At 35.1% G+C, this 26,979-nt stretch overlaps 1 protein-coding gene across 1 annotated transcript in view; it reads left to right on the plus strand.

Annotated features, from left to right (window-relative positions):
* Positions 1–862: 862 nt before the first annotated feature.
* Positions 863–26,979, plus strand: part of Arpc2 (Actin-related protein 2/3 complex, subunit 2) — a 178,606-nt gene continuing 152,489 nt past the window's right edge. The window contains exons 1-2 of the mRNA XM_090403251.1: positions 863–1,023; positions 22,603–22,696. Coding sequence (XP_090259377.1) covers positions 950–1,023; positions 22,603–22,696 — 168 coding nt within the window. The 5' untranslated portion in view covers positions 863–949. The remainder of the gene's footprint in view (positions 1,024–22,602; positions 22,697–26,979) is intronic.

Raw genomic sequence — 26,979 nt, forward strand, 5'->3', positions numbered from 1 at the left:
AGCAAACGTTGGTCAATTGGTAGAGCCTCTGCTACTAATGGCTCATCAAAAAGTTAAGCAAGTTTGAGCGCGGTCAGTAGTTGGAAGGGTTAAATCGTTCGATGCTGTTGGCACACTCTCCCTCGATGAGTCTTTGGACTCCCTGGAGGTGTCACATAATAATAATAATAATTTCCAATATGGTGTGTGTGTGTGTGTGCTGATTATTTTTGTTTATGGCAAATGGCCAGACTTAACTACAGTTACCTAAAACGAACGCGAATAAAGTGCTTATTGGGTTGTATCATTTCTTCGAAATTATAGATGCATTTTAGTGGAATTGCAATGTATTGCTGAGATAATTTTATTTTTATTCCTTATGAGAAAACATACTAGATGTTCGATTTTTTGGGGAAGCAATCTCTGTAAATCTTAATCAGGAAATAAAGAGAAAAATGTTATTCATATATTTATATTTTTTGTCAAGTCTATGTTCTCTGAGCTGAAAGTTGTTATCGAAATTAAAGTTTGACATGCTACCGGATATGGCACGAAATTGACTGCGGGAGGAAGTGGGGAGAAATGATAGTTCTAATTTAAAACTATTGAACTAACTTAGCAGATGACTTGAAAGAGCACCAGACAGATTACAGTAAAGAAGATATTGTATTTTCAGGGGTTTTAGTGATTATTGGCATGCCTTTTATTCATAGTTTTGTCTGGTAAAGTTTTTTTTTATTTTTTCCAATAATAATAATGTAACTTGTGTTTTATTTTCAATTATATGTATATATTTTTTACCTGCTAATATACAAATAGTTGACTTCCTGCTGTTGAGCGAATCAGAGTCGATGACTCATTTCTCCTCACCGCAGGAAATCACATCCGCTTTCACCACCCTCCAAGTTCCTTGCTTGCTGTTTGTCAAAGCAGGGAAGGGTGCTATTCGTTTGTATGTGTTTATAACAGAATGATTTTGTTAGAAATTAATAACCGGATTGTTGAAGATATTCTTCGGCTGAAATTTAAAAATGCTTTAGCAGGGTGAGTAATAATGTACTTTTAAAAATAATTTTAATACAATATTAGGCTTACCAAATTTTGTCGGTATTCGGCATGTTTATACGGCGTTATGTGTTATTGAAGTATAGTGAGTTCTGTATTTCAAGCGTAACTTTTGTTTTCTTTAACTACAGAGAAGTACAGCGAACAAATGAATGAAAAGATACAGTTTGTTTTCACCGGACTATTGAATTGAGAGCCGATGCAGTGGGCGGAGTGCAAACAGAAATCAAATATTTAATATAATTTAATTTAATACTTACTTGGTAATGTAATATATTGGTTGCGTGTTTCTCGTGATTCTTCTGAAGTAGTGATTTTTAAAAATACCATTTTCTGATGAAATAATTGAAATTGGAAAGAAATACCCGATTTTAGTTCTATAATTGAATTGAACACAGTAGAGGAGATTTTGTAAGCATCATTGCAAATTAAAAAGTTCCGGATATACTTTGCAAATAGTGCATAATTCCTATTTTTTTATTTATCTGTTTTAATTTTCATAGCAATGCTTATGTGTTTCGAATTTGCATCTAAGGTAAGTATTATAAAACCTTTCATGGATGATGCAGGTGTCTTGCATCACTCGCCGGAACGTTTGACATGTTCTCGTGTTTATCTCGTTTCATATTTAGAACATGCTTTTATCGCGGTAAAAAAAATGAATATATTTCAGTCTCGTTACAGAAACAGATATACCGTATTAAATATTACTTTAAAATATCAATTGCATGCATGCACAAGATTTAAATTATCATCTCATATAAAAACAGTGACATGAAGTTATTGAATAAAAGCTTTTTCTATTTTTGTCCACTGAAATGCCCCTGTGATTTCACTTCTGTGTTTCTCTCTCTCACTCTTTTTTCAAAGCACATGTAATTTTTTTTTCCTTTATACATAAGTTTCTTCTTCGTCGGTTTTGCATTTCATGAAACCTAACTATAATAGCTCTGAGAAACAGTGCCATTTGAGCATCTTTCAACCTTTATCCACTCAGGCAGTAGTTCAAAATGTCTGTGTCCAGTTCCTAAGCGAAAGCCTATTTAATTGTGTCAATTGTTTGGTTGATATGTCAACCAGAAAATGGCAGCAGTTATTCTCTGGTGCAGGTTCACTGGAGATGCCGTCTTTTGTGGAGATCAATGTCGTGCGAGATACACAATTTCAGGGTTACTGCATCTTTTTATATCCACATGATCCAATTTCATGCCTACTGCAAAAGATAAACTGTCTTTTGTCTTTACTTGGTGTTTATCAAGTCCCATGCTACTATCATCTTTAACATTTGGGCAATCAGGTTGATCACTTGGAGAAAAGATAGATTTAACAAACACCACTACTTCTGCTACCTGAAGCTGCATGAGTCTGGTCTTGCACAGCATGCCATCAATACTGAACACAGAATCCGTTGGAAATACACATTCCTGATTCTTAGACACAGTTTTAAATATAAAAGATTGTTTAAAGAGAGGTCCTGTTATGTTGTCCCAATCTAAATTGGAATGAGGATCTTTTCAAGTTTGGGAGGTTTTAAGTAATTGTGTATATATTTTAATACATAACTATAATGCTGAATTTAAGCTTAATTAGATTCAGATAACTCTCTTCTAGCTTGTGGTACCTGCCTTGCATGGTTCATGTGTTGAGGCTTAAGTGCCTGTGAAATTAAAAACTTCCAACATGAATGCAGCCTTGCATGGTTGGCTGGTTATTCAGTCTTGTTTTGAATTTTTTAACACTCATGATGTTATTTCCTTAAAATATATGAATTGTTCTGATCATTTAACCTTATTTTTCTTACTACATGTTCTAGTAACATTTATCTATATGTTCCAATAACAATTATGAGACAAGTACTTCTTTAGTATGTAAGAAATTAATTGATATAAAAGTGGTAGAAACCATTGGTTACAATTTCTGATTGCCCTTGCTTAGATTTCTTTTATATCCAGAATATTATAAGAAGAATAAAACAAATTTTTCAATGCATTTTGCATTGTTTTCAACTCTTGTAACTTATCCTTTCAGTCATGGCCTTCATCTTACTTTGATTTTTTTTCCCTAAAAAATTGATTTAGAGAAATCTTAATACATACCAAAAAGTTCTGTGGTGATGAGATCTTTGATAGTTAGTCCTAAATTATCATCATCATCATCAGCAAATTCCTGCCATGTACCCTCAAGGGGTGTACAGGATATGACAGTACTACATAAAAAAATTACATCATTACGAACTTCCTATCTACAATTTTCCTCCAAATCAGTCTGTTACTTGTCAAGACTCCAACATTATCAGATCTTATATTTCTATCGTCTAAGGCACTTTGTACTGTATCAATCCACCTATATCTTGGTATTCCTCTGGGTCGTTTTCCTGCCAACCTGGCAGAGAACACTTGTTTTGCTAATCTTTCCTCTCCCATTCTATTTAAGTGACCATACCAATCTGAGATTAGCTTTGCTAATGCATTCCTGGATGCTGACAATGTCAAGTTCTTTACTAATATCCTCGTTTTTAATATGCTATTGCCATTGATGCCATCTGTTCACGCCTCTAATCTTTCTCAGGACTCTCATATCTGCGGTTACTAGTCTTTGGTCAAGTGTTTTATTTCTACAACAGCACTGAGATCCATAAGTTAAAACTGGTTTGAACACTGTCTTGTATACAGCTAATTTAGTGTTCCGACTAATTTCTTTCTTATTCCGTATGAATTTATTCAACTGACTTCCCACCATACCAGCTTTGTTGATTCTGTTGTCTATTTCTATATTTAATTTACCATCTTCAGTAAAAATCATGCCTAAGTAGCTGAAATGTTTTACTTGTTCCACAGGTTCTCCATTCACAACACAGTTGACATTTTCAATGATTCTGCCTATTTTCATTGTCTTTGTCTTTTTATTGCTGACCTTCATACCATATCTATTACAACAGCTATTCAATTTAGTCAGAGAATCTTGCAGGCTTGTAGCAGATTTATTTATAAGTATAACATCATCCGCATAAAGCAAAGAGCTGACATTAACATCTCCAATTTTGATATCAGGTTTAATACCACATTCCTTCATAATGTGATCCATATAGATAATGAATAACAGCGGGGATAATGTACATCCTTGTCTCACACCAGATTTAACATTAAACCATCTTCCTGTACTTCCTTCAATTCTAACTGCTGACTTACAACTCAAATAAAGACTAAGTATTACTTGATATAATGCCCCATTGACACCATATAACTGCAGCATATTGAATAGCTTCTCTCTTGGCACCTTGTCATATGCCTTTTCCAAATCGAAAAAACTTGAATACAGATCTTTGTTATATTCCCATGCTTTCTCGACTATTTGTCGTAAAGTGAAGATCTGATCCTGACAGCCTCTATTTGGCCTGAATCCAGCTTGTTCTTCACCAAGCTTTTCTTCCACAATTCTTCTCAACCGTTTCTCAAGTATACTTGCATAGATCTTACCAGGAACACTCAGTAGCGAAATGCCTCTGTAATTCTCACATTCAGTGTTAATTCCCTTTTTATATATGGGTACTATGAGAGCTCTACTCCAATCATCGGGAATTCGTCCCTCTGTCCAGGCTTTCTGAACTATGCAGTCCAGCCACTGTAAGACTCTTATACCACCGTACTTCAGCATTTCTGGTCGAATATCATCAACTCCTGCTGCCTTTCCACATTTCAAGCCTTTGATGGCTTTTTCTACTTCAAGTATAGATATGTATTCCTGACTGCATGCCTGGTCAGTGTTTTTTATCATTGTGCTGTCATCACTGCTTATTTCATTTAGCAGTTTTTCAAAGTAATTACTCCATACTTCAAGAATATCTTTTTCTCCTCTTTTCATGTCACCTTTATCATCTCTAATTCCTTTTGCAGCACTCTTTCCTCCATTCCTAAGCTTCTTCAACAACCTCCAGAATATTTTGCCACCTTCTTGATATTTATTTTCTATATTCTTGCCAAAGTCCTCCCATGACTTTTGTTTAGCTAGTTTTACACACTGTTTAGCTTTCTTACATTTGTCTCTGTATTCTGTAAGAGTAAAAGCTGACTTATTTGCCAGGAACTTTTGATATGCTTTCTTCTTTTCCTTCACTGCCTCTTTAACTTCCTGTGTCCACCAGGGAGTTCTGATTTTTTTATCCTTGCACACAACCTCACCACATGCCTCTCTGGCAGAATCAATCAATGTTTTCTTCAGAGTTTGCCACTGAATCTCCAAGGTTTGATTCCTGTTCTCAAACTCTTTCATTTTCTTTTCAATAATCTTTCTGTATTTTAGTCTACAGTTCGCATCTGAGAGCTGCTCAACTTTTATTCGCTTTAAAACTTTCTTACATGTTATTCTTTTCAATATGAAATTGAATTTTATCCTGTTCAAGACTAAATAGTGATCACTTCCAATTTCAAATCCTCTGTACACTCTGGTGTCCTGCACCAGGGAGAAAACATCACTATCAACAACAACATAGTCAATGAGACTTTTCTTATTCCTAGCCTCTTCTCTCCATGTAAATTTGTGCACATTTTTATGTTGGAACATGGTGTTAGTAATAACCAGTCCATGTCCTGAGCAGAAATCTAACAGATATTTGCCATTATTATTAGCTTTGCTCTTTTCTCCAAATTTTCCCAAAATATTTTTGTATGTCTCACAATCATTTCCTACTCTGCTATTTAGATCCCCAACAAGGACCAACTTTTCTTTTTTCATTGTGTCAGTTGCTTTTTCTAAAGCCTCAAAAAATTACTCCTCTTCTACCTTTGTAGAACCTTCTGTGAAATCATAGGCTCAAATAAGTCTCATTGTCCAGTTCCCTATTCTCATATTTACCCACATCACTCTACTTGAGACTGCCTGCCATTCAAGAAGATTAGCCTTGTATTTAGTGTTGAATACTATAGCTACTCCTTCTTTTCCTTGATTGTCATTGCCAGAATATAACATTTGGATTTATTGCTCAGAAAGATCTCACCAGTTTTTGTCTTTGTTTCAGTCTCCCCTATTATGTCGATCTGGTACTTATCTAATTCCTCAGCTAGCTCCATTTCTTTGCCATTCAGGCTTCTTATGTTGATAGTACCGATCTTTAACTCTGGTGATGTTGAGTTGGGGTTTGTTTTCAGATTTGTTCCAGTAGCTGACTTTTCGCTGTTTGCCCTGGTTTCCTGGCGAAAACAACGGGGGCCTTGTTTAACCGGGCGACGTCCCAGCCGGCATGAAATTTTGTCATATTGTACCGTCATTTTTTATTTTGGTTTAACCAATAAGAATACAATTTGGTCAGCTAAATCCCAAATTGCCAGCCCATCATCATTCGTTCACTATCTGGGTAGATACCCAACAGGGTGCACCACGAGAAGGTGAGGATTGGACATTAGGTCAGAAGCCCTGGTCGGTTCTCTGCATTCCTTTAAAGGCTATGTGGAGGTCTCCTCTCAGTTATACAGCTTTGACCCTTAAGCACCCCAGTCCTAAATTATATGATCTAAATACAATCTGGAACATAACGATTATATTCCATCCCCATATTTGTGAATGGGTTATAACCTTTTTTTTTTTTTTTTTTTTTTTTAATTTTTACTTACAGTATCATCGTATTGTCTCTTGAGCTCTTCCTTTTAAAAAAAAAAATGGATATTAACAATATATAGATAACAGGCAAACAAAATTATTGAGCTATTGAGTGATTTTGCAATGTTATAACATCCAAGTGAAGATATTATTATGACATAGGTGATAGGAACTAATGTGAGAACATAGGTCAAAGAATTGGAGGTACTTGGTATATTACAGAATCTGAATGCTAAATACAGCTGTGGGATTGGATGGGCTTGTGTTTTACGAGAATGTGCAGTGGAACTGGCGATGCCTTTGACTAAGCTGTTGAATTTAAGTCTCAGCTCTGGCAAAATCCCAATAGAGTAGGTGGGCAAAATAATTCCTTTGTATAAAGGAGGATCCACGTCTGCGGTAGCAAATTATAGACCAATTAGGATGGATGGATAAGAATATGGTACTTTATGAGGGGTAGCATGCCTTAGCAATCTACTAACTTTTTTATGATAGAGTGACAATTGAGTTGGATAAAGGGAATGGCTACATGATGATACCAATGAATTTTGCAAAAGAGTTGACAGAATACCACACAGAAGTCTGTTATGCAAACTGCTACAAAGGATATGAAACTGGTGATATGGATAAAAAGGTGGCTGATGGGCAGATACCATAAAGTAATATATGGAGGAGCAGAATCCAGGAGAAGTTAGGTGATTATTGGTGTGTCACAGGACTCTGTGCTTGGCCCACAGCTGTTTAATTTGTACATAAATGATATAGAAAATAGTCTGAATGGTGATTGATATTGAGTGGGTTTGGCAATAGTTAATCAAAATAATGTAGAGAGCTTGTAAGATGATTTAAATAGACTGACAATATGGGCAAAACATAACAGATATCAATTTAATTTGGAAAAGTGTAAAGTTATGCATTTTGGGATACAAAGATTACAAGCTGTGTATCATATTGAGGTAACTATACTCCAGGAAATTGATGAAGCCAGAAATTTGGGGGTAGTAGTAGTAGCAGTAGATAGAGAGCTAAAGTTAGGCCGTGTTCTTCAATAACCAACCAAGCCTTGATACTACCACATCTGAATTACTGTGCTCAGGTCTTGTCACCTGGGTTTCTTGGGGATGAGAAGTATAGCAGATCTGGAGCTGAGTGACCAAGATGGTGAGTGGTTTGTGGAATGCTATGAGGATAATTAAGGGTTTATGGATTGCAAAAGTTGGTTGATTGGCAAAAAAAAAAACGGGGGTGGGGGTATGAGAGGAACATTTAAGTTACTTAAAGAATTTAGAGGATTGATGCAGGGGAAATGTTTCTGCACTTGGGTAGAGTGAACAGAACAAGTGGTCATCCTTGAAAGTTGGATAAGAGTGTGGTTAGCAAAGTACTAGATTTTTCATCTGGATAATTTATGTGAATGAATGGAATAGGTTGCCTAAGTCAGTTGTGAATGCTTTGTCTGTTAATCATATTTATCATATCTCTTCAAGTAGAGATATGATAAATATTGTGTTGAAAGTTTGGGTCTACCACAGTGAGTCTTAGAACTCCATGGAGGTGTCCAGGCAATAATCTACAGCTTCCAAACTTATTCCATTTATCTGGAATTACTATTTTTTTTTTTTTTCCCCATCTAGAAACAATAGGAAAAATATTTTGGTCAAGTGGATAGCATATGTGTTTTCCATCTTGTAGGCTATAGTTTGAAATCCAACTGGGGATTGATTTATAAATATCTTTAGAGTGATTTTCATTACCCAGTCCACTTAATCTAATAAGCTGATCACCACTCTACATATTCAAGAACTGAAATAGCTTGGAAAGTGACATGTTTTTAAAGTAAGGTTCCCAAATTAGCATATCATATCATTGTAGTATAGATTTACAACTCTCATGGATGAAATTGTTGCAAAAAAAAAAAAAATTATTTAAAATGTTAACATGTCTAGAAATAAGCATAAAACAAAAAATCTCTCTTTCAGAAGACCATTTGTAGAGAGAGAGAGAGAGAATTTAAAATATGATCTCATACCTTTTTAATGCTTTTTACTTTTTGAAGTCAAAGTCTATCATCATCGTCAATTTCCCTCGAGAGACATTCAGGCTACTATGACAGCACTACATGATTAAGTTTGCATTATTGTTAATCTCATGTTTCTGTATAATCTAATTGTCTGTGACATTTTTTGCAGTTTGAGTTTCTGCTATTAATTGTATACTTTCTCTTGAAATGCTTATTCATCTAAACTATTATTTTAGAGTTGTAAAGTTAAAATGGTGTAATGTAAGATCTAGTTGATGATTGATGTGTATGTATAAATTTCATTAAGCATAAATACCATTTCTAAATTTTATGACAAGAAAATCGTGTTTAGAAAATCAACCCAAAGCTTAAAAACAAGACTTCCATTTATGCATTTTGATAAAAAAATTAAAATAAAAAAAAAAGACTATTTATTAAAAAAAAAAAATCAGCTTGACAAATTAGTTAAAAAAAACTCATACTTTATGGAAATGAATGTTATAATTATCAGTTTTCATTATAAATTCTGTTGTTATTAATTATTAGAGGATTCTTACTTATGGCACTCATTTTTTAGATGGATTCCACAAAAATATTTCTAGAGGCTGAAGAAGTTGCTCTTAATATTTCAAATGCTTTTGATTGAGTGGGGCACAGAGGACCTCTTTTCCTCTCTCTTATGGTTTCTCTTCTTTTTGTTTATAAGTGATCAGTTTACTCTTACTGCACACAGTGCATGTGATATTAAGTAGTACTCTTAACTTTTCAGCTGGTGACAGAAAGAGTAGATGAAATGTGTGTGTGAGGAAAAGAATAGATAATTAATCTTTTTCCACCTACACATACTGTTATCAGTTTTGCTGATAACAGTATGTGTAGTTGGAAAGTTATTATAGTATAAATGTTGTTATAGTAATAATTAATTAATACTATAATAATAATTAATATTATTAATATTAATAACATTAATATTCAGGTATATCAAAACTCAGCCCCCTCCCTCCCCATAGGCAATTTATTATATAGATTACATTAAATGTTTGAATTTGCTATTTTCTTCTAAACATTTCCTTACTCATTTGATGCATAATCTTTGAACATTCCTAAGTGCGTAATATTAACATTTTCTCTGATGTTTGCATATTCTAATTGGATAGTCTCCTTTGGATTGTCTATTGTTCTGGGTCGATTGACTTAAGCTGATTTAAGGTGGCCCATGTACAAAATAATCCAAAGACTTTAGGTCTGGAGACCTCAACGTCCATTCAGTATCATACAATCTATTTCCCCGGAAATGTATCTTGCAAAAAAATTCCACATGTTAATTGAAAAATGTGGCAGAGCCCCCCCCATCTTGCTGAAGCAACACAGCTACTGATTTACATGCACTGTTTTCCAGATGCCTGTAGACCTGTTCAGATATTTCTGCATCAGTTAAACTTCCTTGTTGACTACTGTGATACCAGTCATATGCTTCCTGTTTGTTTGAAATGAACAAATAATTTACCAACAGTTCAGTTCTATGATCAGTTGGAGACCTGTCAGGATGCTTAGAATTATATTCAAAAGCAACTAAACATTATATTATGTTATCTTTGGCATACATAAAAACAATCTGTGTTCTTTCTGGTTCTTTTGATTAATTTAGGTTTCATGGCACAACAATCTGAAAAGAAAAAAAATATTAATAAAATATATTGTGATTGGCCTATAGGGCCTGACTTTTGGCATTCCTGTATATCAGTGATGAATCGATGTATACCTGTAGGTACATTTAGTACTACAATGGATGGACCAAGGGTTAGATAATAATTTGGAAATTCTGCTCTGGAAATATAAGTTTTTATCACCTGGTATCATGGTAAAGTTTGCTTGCATCATATGTGTTTTAATGTGTGCATGCATGTGATGAATTTTTTTTTTTTTTTTTTTTTTCATGAGAAAAAAACTTGCCACAACTGTCTTTAATCCAGAGTTTTTAATATGGTGATGCATTTTTTTTCTCTTGGTGATGAAAAAATATGATTTCTGCATTGATTTAGCTCTCAGCATTTCCATTGATGAGACCTCAGTAAAGGTTGAAATCAGTCTGAGTAGCGAGCCTTCCCAATAATATACAAATAGCCTGCTTGTGAAAATACTTAATGAATAAAAGAAATATCAGACTTCAATATATCCATCATTTTAGATATATGTTGCATTTCCAACACCTTTCCTAACAAGTATAGTCTGCAGGTTCAAATCCACTGTTATCAAATTTCTTTTTTTTTTTCTCAACTTTCTGCATATCTATGGCTTGAACAATCCACATATGCATATTACATTTAAAAAAATAAAATAAAAATAAAAGTTGTGTGTCCTTAAAAGTCAAGTTATGAATAAATAGCTTATAACACGAAGTGTTTTTACAGGTATTTTTGTATGTTTATTTAGTAATAATGTTAATTATCGGAATATTTCTTGGTACTAACAAGAGTGCATCAATCCATTAGTTAATTAATATTATTTAACTAATGCTATAATGATTTTTTTTTTTTTTTTTTTCAGTTTTTGTCATTCACATAAATATGTTTTCCATTATGGCAAAGTCGATATTTAATTTATTTTGCAAAACAATCTTGATCATTTTCCATAATTTTTTCAAATTACACATCACAACATGGCTTAGTTTGCCACTCCCATCTAAGTGATCTACATTACTCTAGAACATAACACTGTCACCACTGCTCACAACAGAGACCATTAGTAGTGTTTTTTTTTAACGTTCAGTATCTGATATACCTGTACAATCTGAATTCAAGTAAAGTGAATTCAGATCATTATGATCTGAATTCACTTTTACTTGTATATCATACAAGAATTGAGGAGGTGGGGGAGATATAGTTAAACTTTGTCCTCACTCATTTTGCCACAAATTGCAAGGTTATTGATTGGCAATTAAAAGTTAATAGGAAATAATTTTTTTTTCCTTCCAGAACTGTTCCTTATTTCACTCATGACTGATCACATTTGAATTGCATTGTGTATTGCTCATTTGGTTTTGTTCTTTGTTTATTCATCGTGAATTATCACTAATATGTTTACGGTATAAATTTCTTATTCAGTAAACATTCATGAATATCTTTCTTTTGTGAATCATGTAATCTCTCAGTAAGCGAAATATATTAAATCAGTACTATCCTCCTCCTTTCATAAATATTAGGCCTCGTGATCCGTTACGTTCATATCAGGCATGGCCTATTACAATTTGAAACCGCGACTGCTTCAAGGATAAGGTTGGTAGCCCTATGCCTCCCGGTGCGTCCTATGTCTGTAGATGCATGTGTTCACAGGACTGGTTTGCCTGTTCTGGATGGTGAAAAACAAAAGTTTCCAGATGGAAAAAAAAAAACCCTACCTCCATATGAGACCAGCTAACTCACCTTCAGTCAGAAGAGACCAGATAAAGATTCCCCACATCTTGGACAGAAATTGAAGAAAAAGAAACTTGGACAGTCAGTATGGACGAAGCCCAGGTCTTTCCGACCAAAGGGCTTCATCCATACTGACTGAGTTATGGAGGCTCAAATCGGTACTATAAAACCTATAAAATATACAAATGTGATATTATATAATGAAAGAAATATATAATACTATACAATAAAAGAAAATAATATTAGTATTTACTGCTTGATTGTTAAATTTCATCTCCTCATTTGTTTAGAGCAAATATTTGTTGTAATGACATTTTTCTTGAATTTGGTGTCTAAAGATTTTTTTTTAACACAAATGTTGACAACATAACTGACTACCTGTTTCATCTAAAGATAGTGCTAAATTTCTAATAACTTGCTATTCTGAGAACAGTAATTTTTCCCAAAACTACTACTACTACTTCTGCAGCTTTTCCCACTTAAGTAGGGTCGCTGTTTGTAATGAGTCCTCCACAACCTCCTGTCTTGGGCTATAGCCACATACAAGTTCATTATCCTCGAGTCCTCCTCCACCATCTCCCCTCCATCTCTTCTTTGGTCGCCTGCGCTTCCTCCTCCCCTACACATCCATCTGCATGACCTTTCTTCCCATATACTCTTCCTCCCTCCTCATCACATGACCAAACCATCTCAACCTTGCCTCCTGTATCTTTGCTCCCTAAGTTCATAACTTTCACCATTCCCCTTACATGGTCATTTCTCAGACGATCCTTTCTGGTCACACTGCACATCTACCTAAGCATTCTCGTCTCTGCTACTTCCATCCTGCTGATGTTATTTTTCCCTCAGGGCCACAGTTTCCATAGCATACGTCATAGCTGGTCTCACTACTGTCCTGTAGATTTTGCCTTTTAGGTTGATCGGCACCCTCTTACCGCATAGCACTCCAGCCATCTCTCTCTCCAGTTCCTCCATCCTGCATCCCACTTCCTTCTCAGCCTTACCATCCTCTGTCATTTTTGAACTTAAGTATCTAAAGTCACTGACCTTCCTGATGACATTTCCTTCCAGCTCCAGATCTGTTCCTGGCTGCCATCCACTTTGCAGCCAGGACATATACTCTGTCTTACTTCTGCTCAGTCTCATACCTCTCCCTTCCAGTACTTTCCTCCAACTTTCCAGTTTAGCTGCCACTTCTTTTCTTGATTCTGCACACAACACGGTCATCTGCATACAGCATAGTCCAAGGCGCATCTCCTCCGTCACAATATTAAACAGGAACGGACTTAATGCTGACCCTTGGAGACTGGACAGTTCAGTTGCCACTGGTAGTCAGAGATTGCTGGCCCAAGACTATCACTAATTATACACTGCATCCAGTGAAAAAACTGCTGACTAGTGTCACCAACTCATGGTCCTTAATCATAACACTATATATTTATTGTCTCAGATAGTGTGGATTCTATAGCTGATTTTCTGGAATTTATGGAATGAAAAACCCTAGTTTCCAAGATAAAAAACCTTCTTGCTTGTGCTAGAGATCAACTAACTCAGGAACCAGTTGAAGAAAGGCTTATAAAGTGTTCCTCTAGTCAGTGACTAGAATTGAACCTAGGTCTTTCTTCAGTCGACCAAGTGCCGTTTAGTGCAAATGCCACTTCCACTGAGCTACACGGTGTGATATTACTTTGGTTATTCATCTTTGGATCTTCTCAAGTGTTTCCACATCACTATGAAAACTAGGCAACCAATTTTGAGCACAATTGTCCATGTGTGATCAGATCAATGCCTTATATAGAGGCACCTCCACCTTATCCCTATATGTCAATGTACTTTTTTTGGCCTATACTGAAAGAGTACTACCCACTCTTTCACTATAGGCATGGTTGTTTGTGAATATATTTTAGCTGGTAAATAGATTTCATTGTGCAATGTGAGACCACCACCCTGCTTATTAGGGACCTAAAGTGACTGAAAAGTTCCACGTTTAGTCTCCAGATTATCTAATCCTTGGTCCACACAGTACTGAAGCGAGTTTACAACCAACATCAATAGGTTTGGTAACCTTTTGTAGGTTGAATTTACATGAAAATAAAAATATAAAGCATGGCCATAAATTCCTTTAATCTCTTTACCAAATTTTTTATGGAACATCTGTAAACCAGAGCTAATGCACATCTGTCACTTACTGTTAACAATCACAAAAATTCCCAACCAAAACCCCTAGCTTCAATGTCATGCTAAATGAAATTTGGTATAGCAAACTATTTGCTACGTCACACTATTCCTTTAGTTCTTATAAGTTTATTATAGTAACAGTTAACTGTATTTTTAACTTCAAAACCAAATAGAAATTTTTGTGCACTTAAACAGCTAAATACCCACTAATACAATTCGCTGTTCACGAAAAAAAAGGCTATTTTGGGAGAAAAAACCCTACCACTTCCAATCAGACTGGCTATCTCATATTCCATTGAAATGTTCTTATAAAGTTTTTTGCATTATGGATGAGATTCAAAGGATCTTCTGATAACTCATCTCTTTTTTAATTGAATTAGATCATGAACTTCTGTAGCCATTAGTTATAGTCTCTATGATATTCTCTATACTATATGTTCAGAATGTTTCAGACAATATAGCAAATCAAATCATCTTGCACACAGACTGATTAAGAAGAAAAAAAATCTATTGATATTTTGATTGAACAGCTAAAAGTTTAAGTCTAACTTCAGCAGTTTCCTAAACTCTATCACAATGCAAACCTTAGCACTTACATGAGTATGATGAATACAGAGGTAAATGGTATTAAAGAGAAGGATGAGAGATTGGCTCACTAACTGGACTGAACATCAACTTTTTATCCTCCAGGCATTCTTTATATATATCCTGAGATTTTTATTTAATAAGGTCAAAGCACCTTGTGACAACTTGTATAGGTAAAATTTGTAAGCTCTGTATTACTTCAACCTTGGCATCTCTGGGTCTGGCTCCCACTGACGAGACCTCAATAAAGGTCGAAACCAGTCTGGTTAGTGGCCCTTTCCTTTAATGCATAGCATCATACATCTCTGCAAGGGGATGTGCTTTGCATTAGGGGAGATACTAAGAGAAAGTGATCAGAGCTTACTTCACCTTGACCGAGTTGCCTTAGACCTGAACATAGTTCAGGCGCAAACTTGACTCACTTGTCTGTTTGCTTACTTGGGAAAAAGGATTAAAACCAAGTTTATAAAATTGCTTGGTATCTTTACCATAGATATATGTACGTATACAGAAAACCTTTTAATGTGGGCTATAAATGGAGCTGATCTGGAGCCACTCGTGTTTTCACAAACCTAAAGAAAGGTGGAAGAATTATGGACTCTAAATCAACATAACAGTACCCATGAAACCTGTAGAAAAAGTATTAGACAAAAGTAGAAAATTATGAGAAAGTGATTGAGCAATCAGGTCTGTAAAAGGAGGGGGATTATTGTTTAATTGAATTGTTCCCTTCTCAATAGCATTAATAATTTTAGAGACATGGAACCAGAAAAAAACCCTTAACCACTTATTGATGTTGTTTTGGAATTACTGCTGAAGCAACTAAGACTACGAAGCTAGTGTATTATGCTTTTATGCTTGTTAATTGCACATGTCTGTCTGTTCTGCAGCATGAAAAAACCCAATGTGTTTTCTCATTTGGAAGTGGTAGGGTTTTCTGCTAATCCCACACATGGGACTTTTTTCTGGGACTAGCAGAATGATGCTCTCACATCAGGTGACAAAACTCATCTGCCACCTAAAGACTTTCAAAAACATCCTTGCTACAATTGGATCCCAATCCTCAGCCTGTTGGTTAAATTGTGGTGGCACAGGGAGATTTTTTTAGAATCAGCTTTACCACAATAGATCCTAATAAATATGGCTGTATTTCCACCTCCCAAAATGCAGGAAACCTTAATAAGACTCACTCCATTGTCTAGGACCCTTTAGACATACTTTTCTAGAAGTGCACTTATTAGGAAGTAAAGTTTGTTGCATAATTGTTGTCTTTCTGCATTTTATCTGACATAGTGCACATATGTATTGTCAGTATATATTTTTGCATTGTGATCATGATGTGGAAAATCTGAAATGTTGTAGAACTAAGCAACACTTAGTTATTATACATAATGTATTAGGATAAATATAGGTGTTTAGTGAACATCCAGAACATTACTGTGCTAATACAAAGCGCTTACATATGCACAAATTTGATATCTACACAACATGCATATTATAAGGTTACAGTATGAACGTTACATTCAAAACACTCACACACACACATATTTATAACATTTAGATGACTTAAGCTGGAATGAGATAAAATTCCTTCTAGTTATTTATTAATACAACTAATATCATTCTAATTACATTTCTTTCACACCTAAAGGGACCTCTTTATTGTTGTCTTTCTGTTGGTTATAATGTATTTTTATCTGTCAACTGCATGCATTCTCCTGGCTGATTTTACATGGTTGAGGGATGAAAAACCTTCCACCTCTGTATGAGACTAGTAGTAGTATTTGCCAGTGCAACCGAACCACATTTTTTATCTGCATTTGGTATATTAAGTCCTTTATGCCCCCGCCACACACACACACACAAACAAATCTAAAAGGATTAAATCTAGTGACTCGGGCATCCATAGGATAGGCTTTACTCTCCCAATTCATCTGTTTTTGAATTTGGAAAGTACATATTTGGTAAAGCTTTTATTGGGTTGACATAACACTTGAGGTGAATTCTGTCATGCTGGAAGAGATAGCCAAAGCTAAACATGCTACCTGCATAATTTTGCAGCATGTTTAGCATTGTTGTTACTATTACTTTAAGGAAAAATTATCTTGACACAGAATTTGAAGTCGGAACATACCACATAATCAGTTGGGGACTGCCACACTCTGATTCCATCATGTAGATTTTTGCCTTCTCAAATTTGATAGTGTTAGTATATATAAGCACTAACATGAGAGAGTCTGAACAGAAAGTCAATATGTTTGGGAGATACACTGTCATTATCTTTCTTTAGAGGCCTGATGTGGCTTGAACTCAAAGTCCATGTTTGCTCTTTAGGAGGGTTTCCAGATTATCTGACTCTTAGCTCATTTATGATGCTGAATGTGTTGTTTGCCAAAAAATTAATTCAGTCTATCCACAATAACATTTTTAGTAGTATTTTTTAAAACATGTTTTACATGTACCCTTTAATTCATTATCTGTTTGCTTTTACTAACTGATACATTTTTTATTCTTTGTGAGGCTCATTGAAGTTTCTTAGATTATGTTTATTAGTATACAGAATAATATCATAATTGATGATTACCTCACTTGTTTTTCCATAGCATTTCTTATCATAGACAGACAACTAACAGAAAGAATATCAGGATTTTGACATAGACATTAAACAGATTATTTATGCTGTTCAAACATCTGTGGGCATGAGCACCAGATGGTTGTCAGTTCATGTAAAATTTTCAGCGTTCAGTGTGTGTGAAGAATGAGCATATTCCTATCAGTGCTATCTGTGCATGAATTTCTGAGCAGTATTCTAGTTACAAATGAATCATGCTTTATTGGGAATGAGATGCTAAACTTATAATGAAAGGTATAATGTAGTGGATCTTCATCATGCTAGAAGAGATCTCTCTCTTCTAGCATGACGGATATCTTTTCTGTCATGAAAGTTCATAGGCAGAAGAAAACCCATGTAGTTATTGATGTTAGCAACATTCCTTGTTCATTGATGCATAATGTAGTATGCTTGACAATAATATTATTAGTCTGTATTTCTTATCATCTTTCAGGACTAATGAAACAACTTACCTAGATTTTCTACAGAACATTTGATGAAAACATTTGGAGACTTACCTCTCACATTTTGACAGACAGAAGATGTGATTTATGCACAGTAGTGCTCCAGCCCATTTTTTTTTTTCATATTTCAAATATTTTTAATGCGATGTTCAGTACTTGTTGCATTGGTTAGAATATTCCTGTAGTATTTACTATAGTTTCATGAGGCTGTGACATGGATATTTGTAAAGGCCAACTCTGAGCAGCTTGTTTTGCTTCTTGTATGGTTTTAAGTAGTACTTCATAATATCTTTGGCAATTAGGTATCTTCAGTCATGTTTATAGAAAATGCTTTCATATTTTTTATTGTAGAGTATACAGTACACTCCTAAATTTTTGCCATGAAATTTTAAAATGCCGTGTGTGTGTGTGTGTGTACGTGCAGTAGTGAGCAAATTAATCTTAACACTCACATTTTAAAGAAAAATTAATTTTACAAGAAAATAAGTACAAAAATGAAACTCCAACTTTACCTAATAATTTATATGTGCTCCTCTGTTCCTAATAAGTTCGTTGATTCACTAAACATGAACTCTACCAACATAAAACACATTTTTCTTATTTCTGCATCTCAAAACCTGCCAGCCTGGTTGACTGAGTGGTTAGCATATCTGCTGTCCATCCAAAAGGCTGCGGGTTCGAATCCTGCCGTGGGCATGGATGTTTGTGATTGTCTGTGAAAATACTAGTGGTGGTGGTGGTGGAGGACAGTAGATGATGCAGTTGGTGGATGAGGTTGAGTGATGGAGAGTTGTAGAATAGGTGCCCTCCCTTGATGAGTCTTGGACTCCATGGAGGTGTCAAATAATAATAATAAAACCATAATTTTATAATGGATTGTATTAAGTTATCCTTTGTATCCCAATTTAATTTTCCAAGTCTCTTTTTCAGTATGGCCCACAAATTTTCTTTTGGCTTAATGTCAGGAGAATTACCTAACCACTGAAGCATTTGGACGTTGTGATTTTTGAGGAACTCTTTCACTTTGTTTTGAAGTGTGGCATGGAATGAGATCCTGTTGGAAGATGATTTCTTTGTCTTTATGGATCTGTGGAACCACTCTTTTCTCCAATATTTTTAGGTATTGGTCACTTTTCATCATGCTGTCAATAAGCACAAGTGATCCTGTCAATAGTCACAAGTGATCCTGGACCATCATGTGTGAAACAACTTCACAACATTTTTTTAGCTAGTATTCAAGCTTGTTGAAATTGGGCAGGAGAAGTCTTCTCAGCCACTGATTTACGAGCATAGGGTACTCACGCTCCTTGGTACTAACTAGTAAACAATACTGAGTAAGTGTAGTTTTCCTCTTTTTTTTGCTCACATTTTCCTTTTCTAAGAGAAGAAAAGGTACCTGTCTCTCTAAACCTCTTTAAAATTGCATTAACAGTACCCAAAAAACCAACACCACACTCATTGGCAGTTTGTCTTTGTGTCATGAATGTGTGCTGAGAAAGAGTACATATTTGTGAATGCTTTCTTGAAGATCCATCCATTTTATAGCTACATGAAATGAATAAAACACTACGGATGTCAACTTGTTTACACTATTAAAAATGCATAATGCTATTAATAAACATCGTAGAGACAGTTAAAACACATAACACTCAACCAAAATCCTTTCTTTTAGGCTTGCACAGTGATCCGAATGCATTTTTGGAAATTATGGAGACAACTACCGTGTTTGAATAAAAACTTTAGTTTAATATTACTAAAATTTTACAATTCGACGTTTCGACCTTTATGTCACGGTCATCTTCTGGAGCGTACAAATATACACAAGAAACAAGCTATACTACAATCATACTGGTTCGTTAAAGACATTGACTAACCGCTACCACAATTGTTGGCCTGACCTCTGGTGGGAAAAAAAAAATTATACATCAACGCTAGAGTCCTATTATTTGTGTTGTCTACTATATACATATATTAACATCATTCCAGCCAGTTGGAGTGGAATGGTTTCTAATACTAGCAGATTGGCTAGAGTCCTGACTTATGTTGAATCTTTCATATTAGGTTGGCTGAATGTGTGCCATCCAGATCCTTGGAATTTTCATACCATCTTTATTGTTGATATTTGGGTGATTTAGCAGGATTCTTTAAATTTTCTTTCGTACCATGTTTTTGTGCGGTGTAAGAGCAGGTGCTTTTCCAGTTGATTTGGTGTAAGGTGTTAAGTGCATGGTCTGAGAGGCCTGCTTCACCATAATGGTTATATTTAATGTGTTTAATGTGTTCTTTCTTGCGTATAGGGATTGTCCATCCTGTTTCACCAATGTTCGGTAAGTTACAAGTGCAGCGGATGCAATAGACTCCAGGATGTGCTAATGGGGGGAGAGGATCCTTAGAGGAGCTGAATATGGTTTTAAGTTTAGTGGGTGGTTTAAAGGTGGCATTGAGGTTATAATGTTGTAGGATTCTGTTGATTTTTTCTGATAACCCTTTAATGTATGGGATGGCTATGGTTTTACTGTAATCTAGATTCATTTTTGTTGTGGTTTTATAGAGTATTTTATTGACAGTATTTTTGTTATAGCCATTGTTTATGAATGTCCCCCCCCCCCATTTGCGAACTTCTACATGGAAACCTTTGAGCAAAGGGCTCTTGATTCCGCCACGCTTCGACCGACAATCTGGCTCAGATACGTTGACGATGTGTTCGCAATCTGGCCGCACGGGCGACAAACGCTAAACACATTCCTCAGCCACCTAAACAAACAACACGAACGCATACAATTTACCATCGAAATCGAAAACCAAAATTCGCTCCTGTTCCTAGACATGCTAGTTACACGTCTTCCTTCAGGCAGTCTATCCTTCACGGTCTACCGAAAACCGACACACACGGGCCAATACATACATGCGAATTCATGCACCACCCAGCACAAAAATATGGAGTCATAAACACCCTTAAAAACAGAGCCACAACTATTTGCTCTAACCAGCAAGCCCTGAAACAAGAACTAAAAATCATTAATGACACATTCATAAACAATGGCTATAACAAAAATACTGTCAATAAAATACTCTATAAAACCACAACAAAAACGAATCTAGATTACAGTAAAACCATAGCCATCCCATACATTAAAGGGTTATCAGAAAAAATCAACAGAATCCTACAACATTATAACCTCAATGCCACCTTTAAACCACCCACTAAACTTAAAACCATATTCAGCTCCTCTAAGGATCCTCTCCCCCCCATTAGCACATCCTGGAGTCTATTGCATCTGCTGCACTTGTAACTTACCGAACATTGGTGAAACAGGACGGACAATCCCTATACGCAAGAAAGAACACATTAAACACATTAAATATAACCATTATGGTGAAGCAGGCCTCTCAGACCATGCACTTAACACCTTACACCAAATCAACTGGAAAAGCACCTGCTCCTTACACCGCACAAAAACATGGTACGAAAGAAAATTTAAAGAATCCTGCTAAATCCTGATAAACCACCCAAATATCAACAATAAAGATGGTATGAAAATTCCAAGGATCTGGATGGCACACATTCAGCCAACCTAATATGAAAGATTCAACATAAGTCAGGACTCTAGCCAATCTGCTAGTATTAGAAACCATTCCACTCCAACTGGCTGGAATGATGTTAATATATGTATATAGTAGACAACACAAATAATAGGACTCTAGCGTTGATGTATAATTTTTTTTTTTCCCACCAGAGGTCAGGCCAACAATTGTGGTAGCGGTTAGTCAGTGTCTTTAACGAACCAGTATGATTGCAGTATAGCTTGTTTCTTGTGTATATTTGTACGCTCCAGAAGATGACCTTGACATAAAGGTCGAAACGTCGAATTGTAAAATTTTAGTAATATTAAACTAAAGTTTTTATTCAAACATGGTAGTTGTCTCCATAATTTCCAAAAATGCACTCAACCAAAATAGTGAAACCAAAACTAAAAACTTCATAACAACATAACATTCATAACATCAGATTTTATATATATACTAGGGGGCTCAACCCCCCCCCCCCCCAACGCCTACGGCACCCACTCCCCCCATGTTCCAGACTGGTAGGCCAGTTCTCCTTGAGTTTCAAAATGTTTCAAATAACTTGACAAAAATGTTACAGCCTACATCCGTTTCCAATTTCAGCTTATCATTTTATAGTATAGAGTAGATATATACAGTATATATATATATATATATATATATATATATATATAATCTGTTGTTACTTTTGGTGATATTAAGATCCCCAAGTATAATATAATGAGATTTTGTTTTCTTTTAGAATGTAGTCCATATAGTTTTTTTAGGCTGAAAAGGTTTTTCTATCCTTTTTTATTTCAGGCATTATTTTAGTTATGACCTAGGATGTATCCCAAAAATTTTATTCTTGACTGTTATAAGAGAACATTTATCAAGTGTTTAAAAGTTTATCAGTGAATGTATGCAATTTACAGCCATACATGGAAATGAAGAAAAACTTGAAATAGAGAAGAAAGGAAGATCATAATCATATTGCATTGTATTGCTTATCATGTGCTGATAAAAACTTTTTCAAGTTGTTTTAGGGATTCAGTATTAAATGAAGTGTTTGTTTACAAAGTAGCTTCTAGATAATTTTATGGAAAATGTCACAAGCAAATAAAACTGTATTCATTCCTTTTTTTGCAGAAACAAACCAGAATCCATAGATATCACAGTTGCAGATTTTGATGGTGTGTTGTTTCATATATCTAATGTGAATGGTGATAAAACTAAAATCAGGGTAAGCACTTTTTACCCTCTTTTCTTTTCTTTCAATAAATTAATTGACTTTAAACTGAAATTTCTGTCCAAACAGTAGTTTCCATGACTGTAGTTATCTCTAAATAATTGTATTAGATCCTTTGGTTTCCAAAATATTTTAGCTTTGTTGCATAATCTTATCATTCGGATATTTCTAATGTGGTTTAATCAGGTGGAATTTAGAAAGACACCTTCAGATTGCTAATGAAATATTGACAGAAGCTTTCCATGAGTGGTATACAGGTTGTGAATGTTTGAGGACCACTTCAGAGACGTAAAGATTTGTTCAAGAGAAATGAGTTACACTCAGTGGTGAGCAGCTAAACTTTGAATGTTTGTCTAAAAAAATATTCTTATGTTTGAATATTTGTCTGAAAAAAAAAAAAGTCTTCCTATTCACGAAAAGTCATATTCTGCAAAATATTTTCATTGTCTATAGACTAGTGCTTTTCATGGTTCATAACTAACTGACTAGTATGTCTATATTACTTTTTTCTCTTTAGCTGACTCCCCTCCCCCCCCCTCTCTGATTTGCTTCTTTAGGATTAAAATAAACAGAAAACAGGGTGATTTCTGCATCATTCAAATGATAATCTTTAACATGCAGATTCTGCTATAACAACAATTAGTATGTATATAAATTATATCAGATACACACATCATTGTTGATTTGATTGATGTAATGGTTATCACATCTTATTTCTGCTAGGTTCAGCTGGTGTACGAGAGCCATCCACATGTGATTGAGTATTAATCACCGTACCAGCCTGGATGGGCATATACAGCCATAATTACATGGATGTAAAGTGTCCATTGAAGTCAATATAACCTTTGGATATTATAGAAAAAATGAGATGGATATAAAGTGACTCCGTATAGCACAATTGGAAGAATGGTGGTACGTTGCGCCATTCGATTGGAAAAGGCATAAGTTCGATTCTCATCATGACTGGAGGAATCTTTATATGGACATTTTCAATCGAAAGTGTTAGCCATTCTCATACGCAGGTAGCAGAGTTTTTTTCTCCCAGAAACTCTGGTTTTTCATCCTGCATATAATTTATAGACAAAAAAATACTAGCTGTGGTGGTGGTGGGCAGTAGACGATGTTGATGATTGGTAGTAGAGGTTCGATGTAGTGGTTGGAGACAGAGAGTTGTACAATAGGTGTCCTCCTGCGATGACTCTTCGGACTCCTTAGAGGTGTCACGAATAATAATAATAAATCAAATATTGTTGATATATTTGATCCATGTGGCCTGTTGGGTGGTTAAGCCTTGGATCTCATTGCACTCTGTAAGTGTGTGTACATCGTTGAACTTTTTTTGATGTAGCTATTATGTGAGGTGTAGGACATCTTAGCTTCCTGCTATATAATGGTTTCTTTTTCATTGTGTGTGTGTGTGGCAGGCTTAAACTACCTTACGGACACTTTTTTTGTACATGTTTAATATGTATCTGAATTTTTCTTGTTTGGTCCACATAACAAATTCTGTAGGAACAACATATCTTATTGTGTCAACACCTGCCTTCTTTAATTGCAGATGAGGAAACTTCAGTGATCATAGGATAGTAGAGGCAACTTTTGTTATATTGCTTTAAGATGATGGCTATTCTGTCAGTTACATTTTATATGTAAGGTTGAGACACAGCTTCTGTAGTCACCCCTGCCATATCCTCTAAGTATTTCAATACATAATTCTATCTTAATTAAAAATGGTTAATAAAAAAGTTAGTTATGTGTTATAGCAAGAACTCAACAGCCATCCATAGTCAAGAACTGTATGCCTTTCTCATATAATGCTGAAATGGCTGCCTAAGACAATCATGTATAACTGAATATTAAGCCTTGGTTTTAAATGCATCAAAGCTTAAATTCAGTTATATATCATTGGCTCTCATAAAATAAAGTTATCAGAGATGGGATATGAAAAGCATTACATTAACCAGGTTAACAATGATGTGCATGTTTGATATTATTAATAATGATATAGATTAATTGTTATTTCTGAATGCTGTACAAATCATTGTTTATATTTTAACATTTTCTTAACCTATTTTTTATTCATTAATTTTTCTTAATATGGATATGTATGAACTTCTGTGAGAAAAGGGTATATATTAAACTACAGGGCTGATGATTATGAGAAGCTCAGGAGACAGTTTGAAGCTGTAGCATGGAATGAGAAGTTGGGTGGAAAGGAGTCATTGCTGCTTAGGTGCTATTCAAGAACTATCTAGTAGAAGCAATGTCTAAATGTATTCTGGTGGTCATAAGGTTAAATAAAATAGGTGGGAAATGAAGAAGAGATAAGCATGCAATACAGAGAAAGAAGGCATTATGGAAGCAATAATCAATTCTATGAGGAATAGGAGGCTGACTCGAGTTAGGACGGCACAAAAGTGCAGTATGAGCAACAGTTAGCTAATGAAGCAAAAAAAAAAACCTATTATGGTAGGATGAAACTGATTGGAGAAAATGGTATGAGGATAACTGTTGTGGAGATATAGTGATGATATTTAATGAGCAGTTCATAAAGGTCTTTCATCCTTGTGAATGTGAAATCATAGAGAGTTTGAGAGCAGTGGGTGATGATGAATAGGAGAGACTGTCATTGAGCAAGAGGTATATGGGGAATTGAGCAAGGCTGTGGGACTTGATGATTATATCACCGTGCATTTTGAAGGAATGTGCCAGGGAGTTGACATCTACCTTGGCATATTTGTTAATGAGTCTTACATTGGGTCAAGTTCCAAAGGAGTGAAAAGAAAGCAAGATTATACTGCTGAATAAGAGAGGTGACAGAACTCAAGCATCAAATTATAGGCCAATGTGTGTGCGTGTTGTGGTTAAAATGTTAGAGAGGTTAGTGAGAACCAGGATCCAGAATTGGATTGATAACAGTGGTATTATTTTTGATGGACAGCATGGATTTGCTAAAAGGATACATGGTTTAGTAATCTACTTGTTGCAATATGGTGTCAGCTGCATTGGACAAGGGAGATAGATACACAATAATATACTTAGATTTCGCAAAGACTTTGACAAATTACTTCATCATAGTCAAACTAGAGCAGATCATGTTGGATATTAAACTAATGCATTGCATTGGAGATTGGCTATCTGATAGATATCAGCAAGTTGTGTATAGGAGTGCAATATCCCAGAAGAGGAAATTCACTAATTGTGTACCTCTGGGGTCTGTTTTAGGGCCATTATTGTTTAACTTGTATATTAATGATATTGGGTTAGATTTGAATGGGGATATTCAGTTGTTTGCAGATGATGCAAAGTTGGGAAAAACAATGAGGATTAGAGGAGATGTTGCAGTCTTACGAAAAAGACTTGAATAGATCAAGTGAGTGGGCATGCAAGTGAGGATGCCAGTTCAATGTTACAAAATGTAAGGCTTTAAAATTTGGAAAACAAGGATGGATGTAGAATTTACACATTGTAGAGATATATTTTTGGAAGTAAAGGAAATAGAGATCTTGGGTGATGGTGGATAAGGATCTGAAATTTAGAGGACATATTGCCAAAATTGAGGACAATACAATGAATTCTGGCAGTAGTGTGTAGGACATGACCTGTAGAAGTAAGGAGATTCTAGTTGTATTAGTTCCATTGTATAAGGCCTTGATTATACCACATTTACTACTGTGCACAGATTTGGTCACCTAGTTTTAGAGATATTGGAAAGGGTCCAGAGGTGATTGACTAAAGTAGTTTCTGGTCTATGGAATATTGTGTATGAAGAAAGGTTGAGTCAATGCAGTATACAGAGTGGTGGATAGGAGGACGAAGGGATTGTTGTAGGATTAATGTTGAAGAGGTTTTTCATAAGATGGCAGGAGAACAAGAGGTCATCCCTGGAAGCTGTATAAGGATGATGCAAGCAAGGGAGTGAGAATTAAGTTTTTTGTATGGAGAGTTGTGAATGATTGGAAATGCATTGTCTGAGAGTATGGTGTCTACAGAGAATTTGAATGTATTTAAGACATGTTATGATGAGCTACATATTATGATGAGCTACAACGAAGTGACCTCCTGTGATGAGTCTTTGAGTCCACGATGTCTTGGTATAATAATAATAATAATAATATCAATTAGTTGGGAATCGCACATATATTACAAGGAAGATTTCTTTATTATTGTTGTTGTGATGAAAGCAATATTCCAGGAACTTACAATGGAATACAATACTTTATTAATGTATTCATTAACGTTATAATTTCTATTCGCATTTTGAGTCATTCTTTTAC

The sequence above is a fragment of the Typopeltis vanoorti genome, chromosome 13 (genome assembly GCF_054136105.1).
Source record: "Typopeltis vanoorti isolate ZY-2024b chromosome 13, IOZ_Tvanoo_1.0, whole genome shotgun sequence".
Taxonomy (NCBI): Eukaryota; Metazoa; Arthropoda; class Arachnida; order Uropygi; family Thelyphonidae; genus Typopeltis; species Typopeltis vanoorti.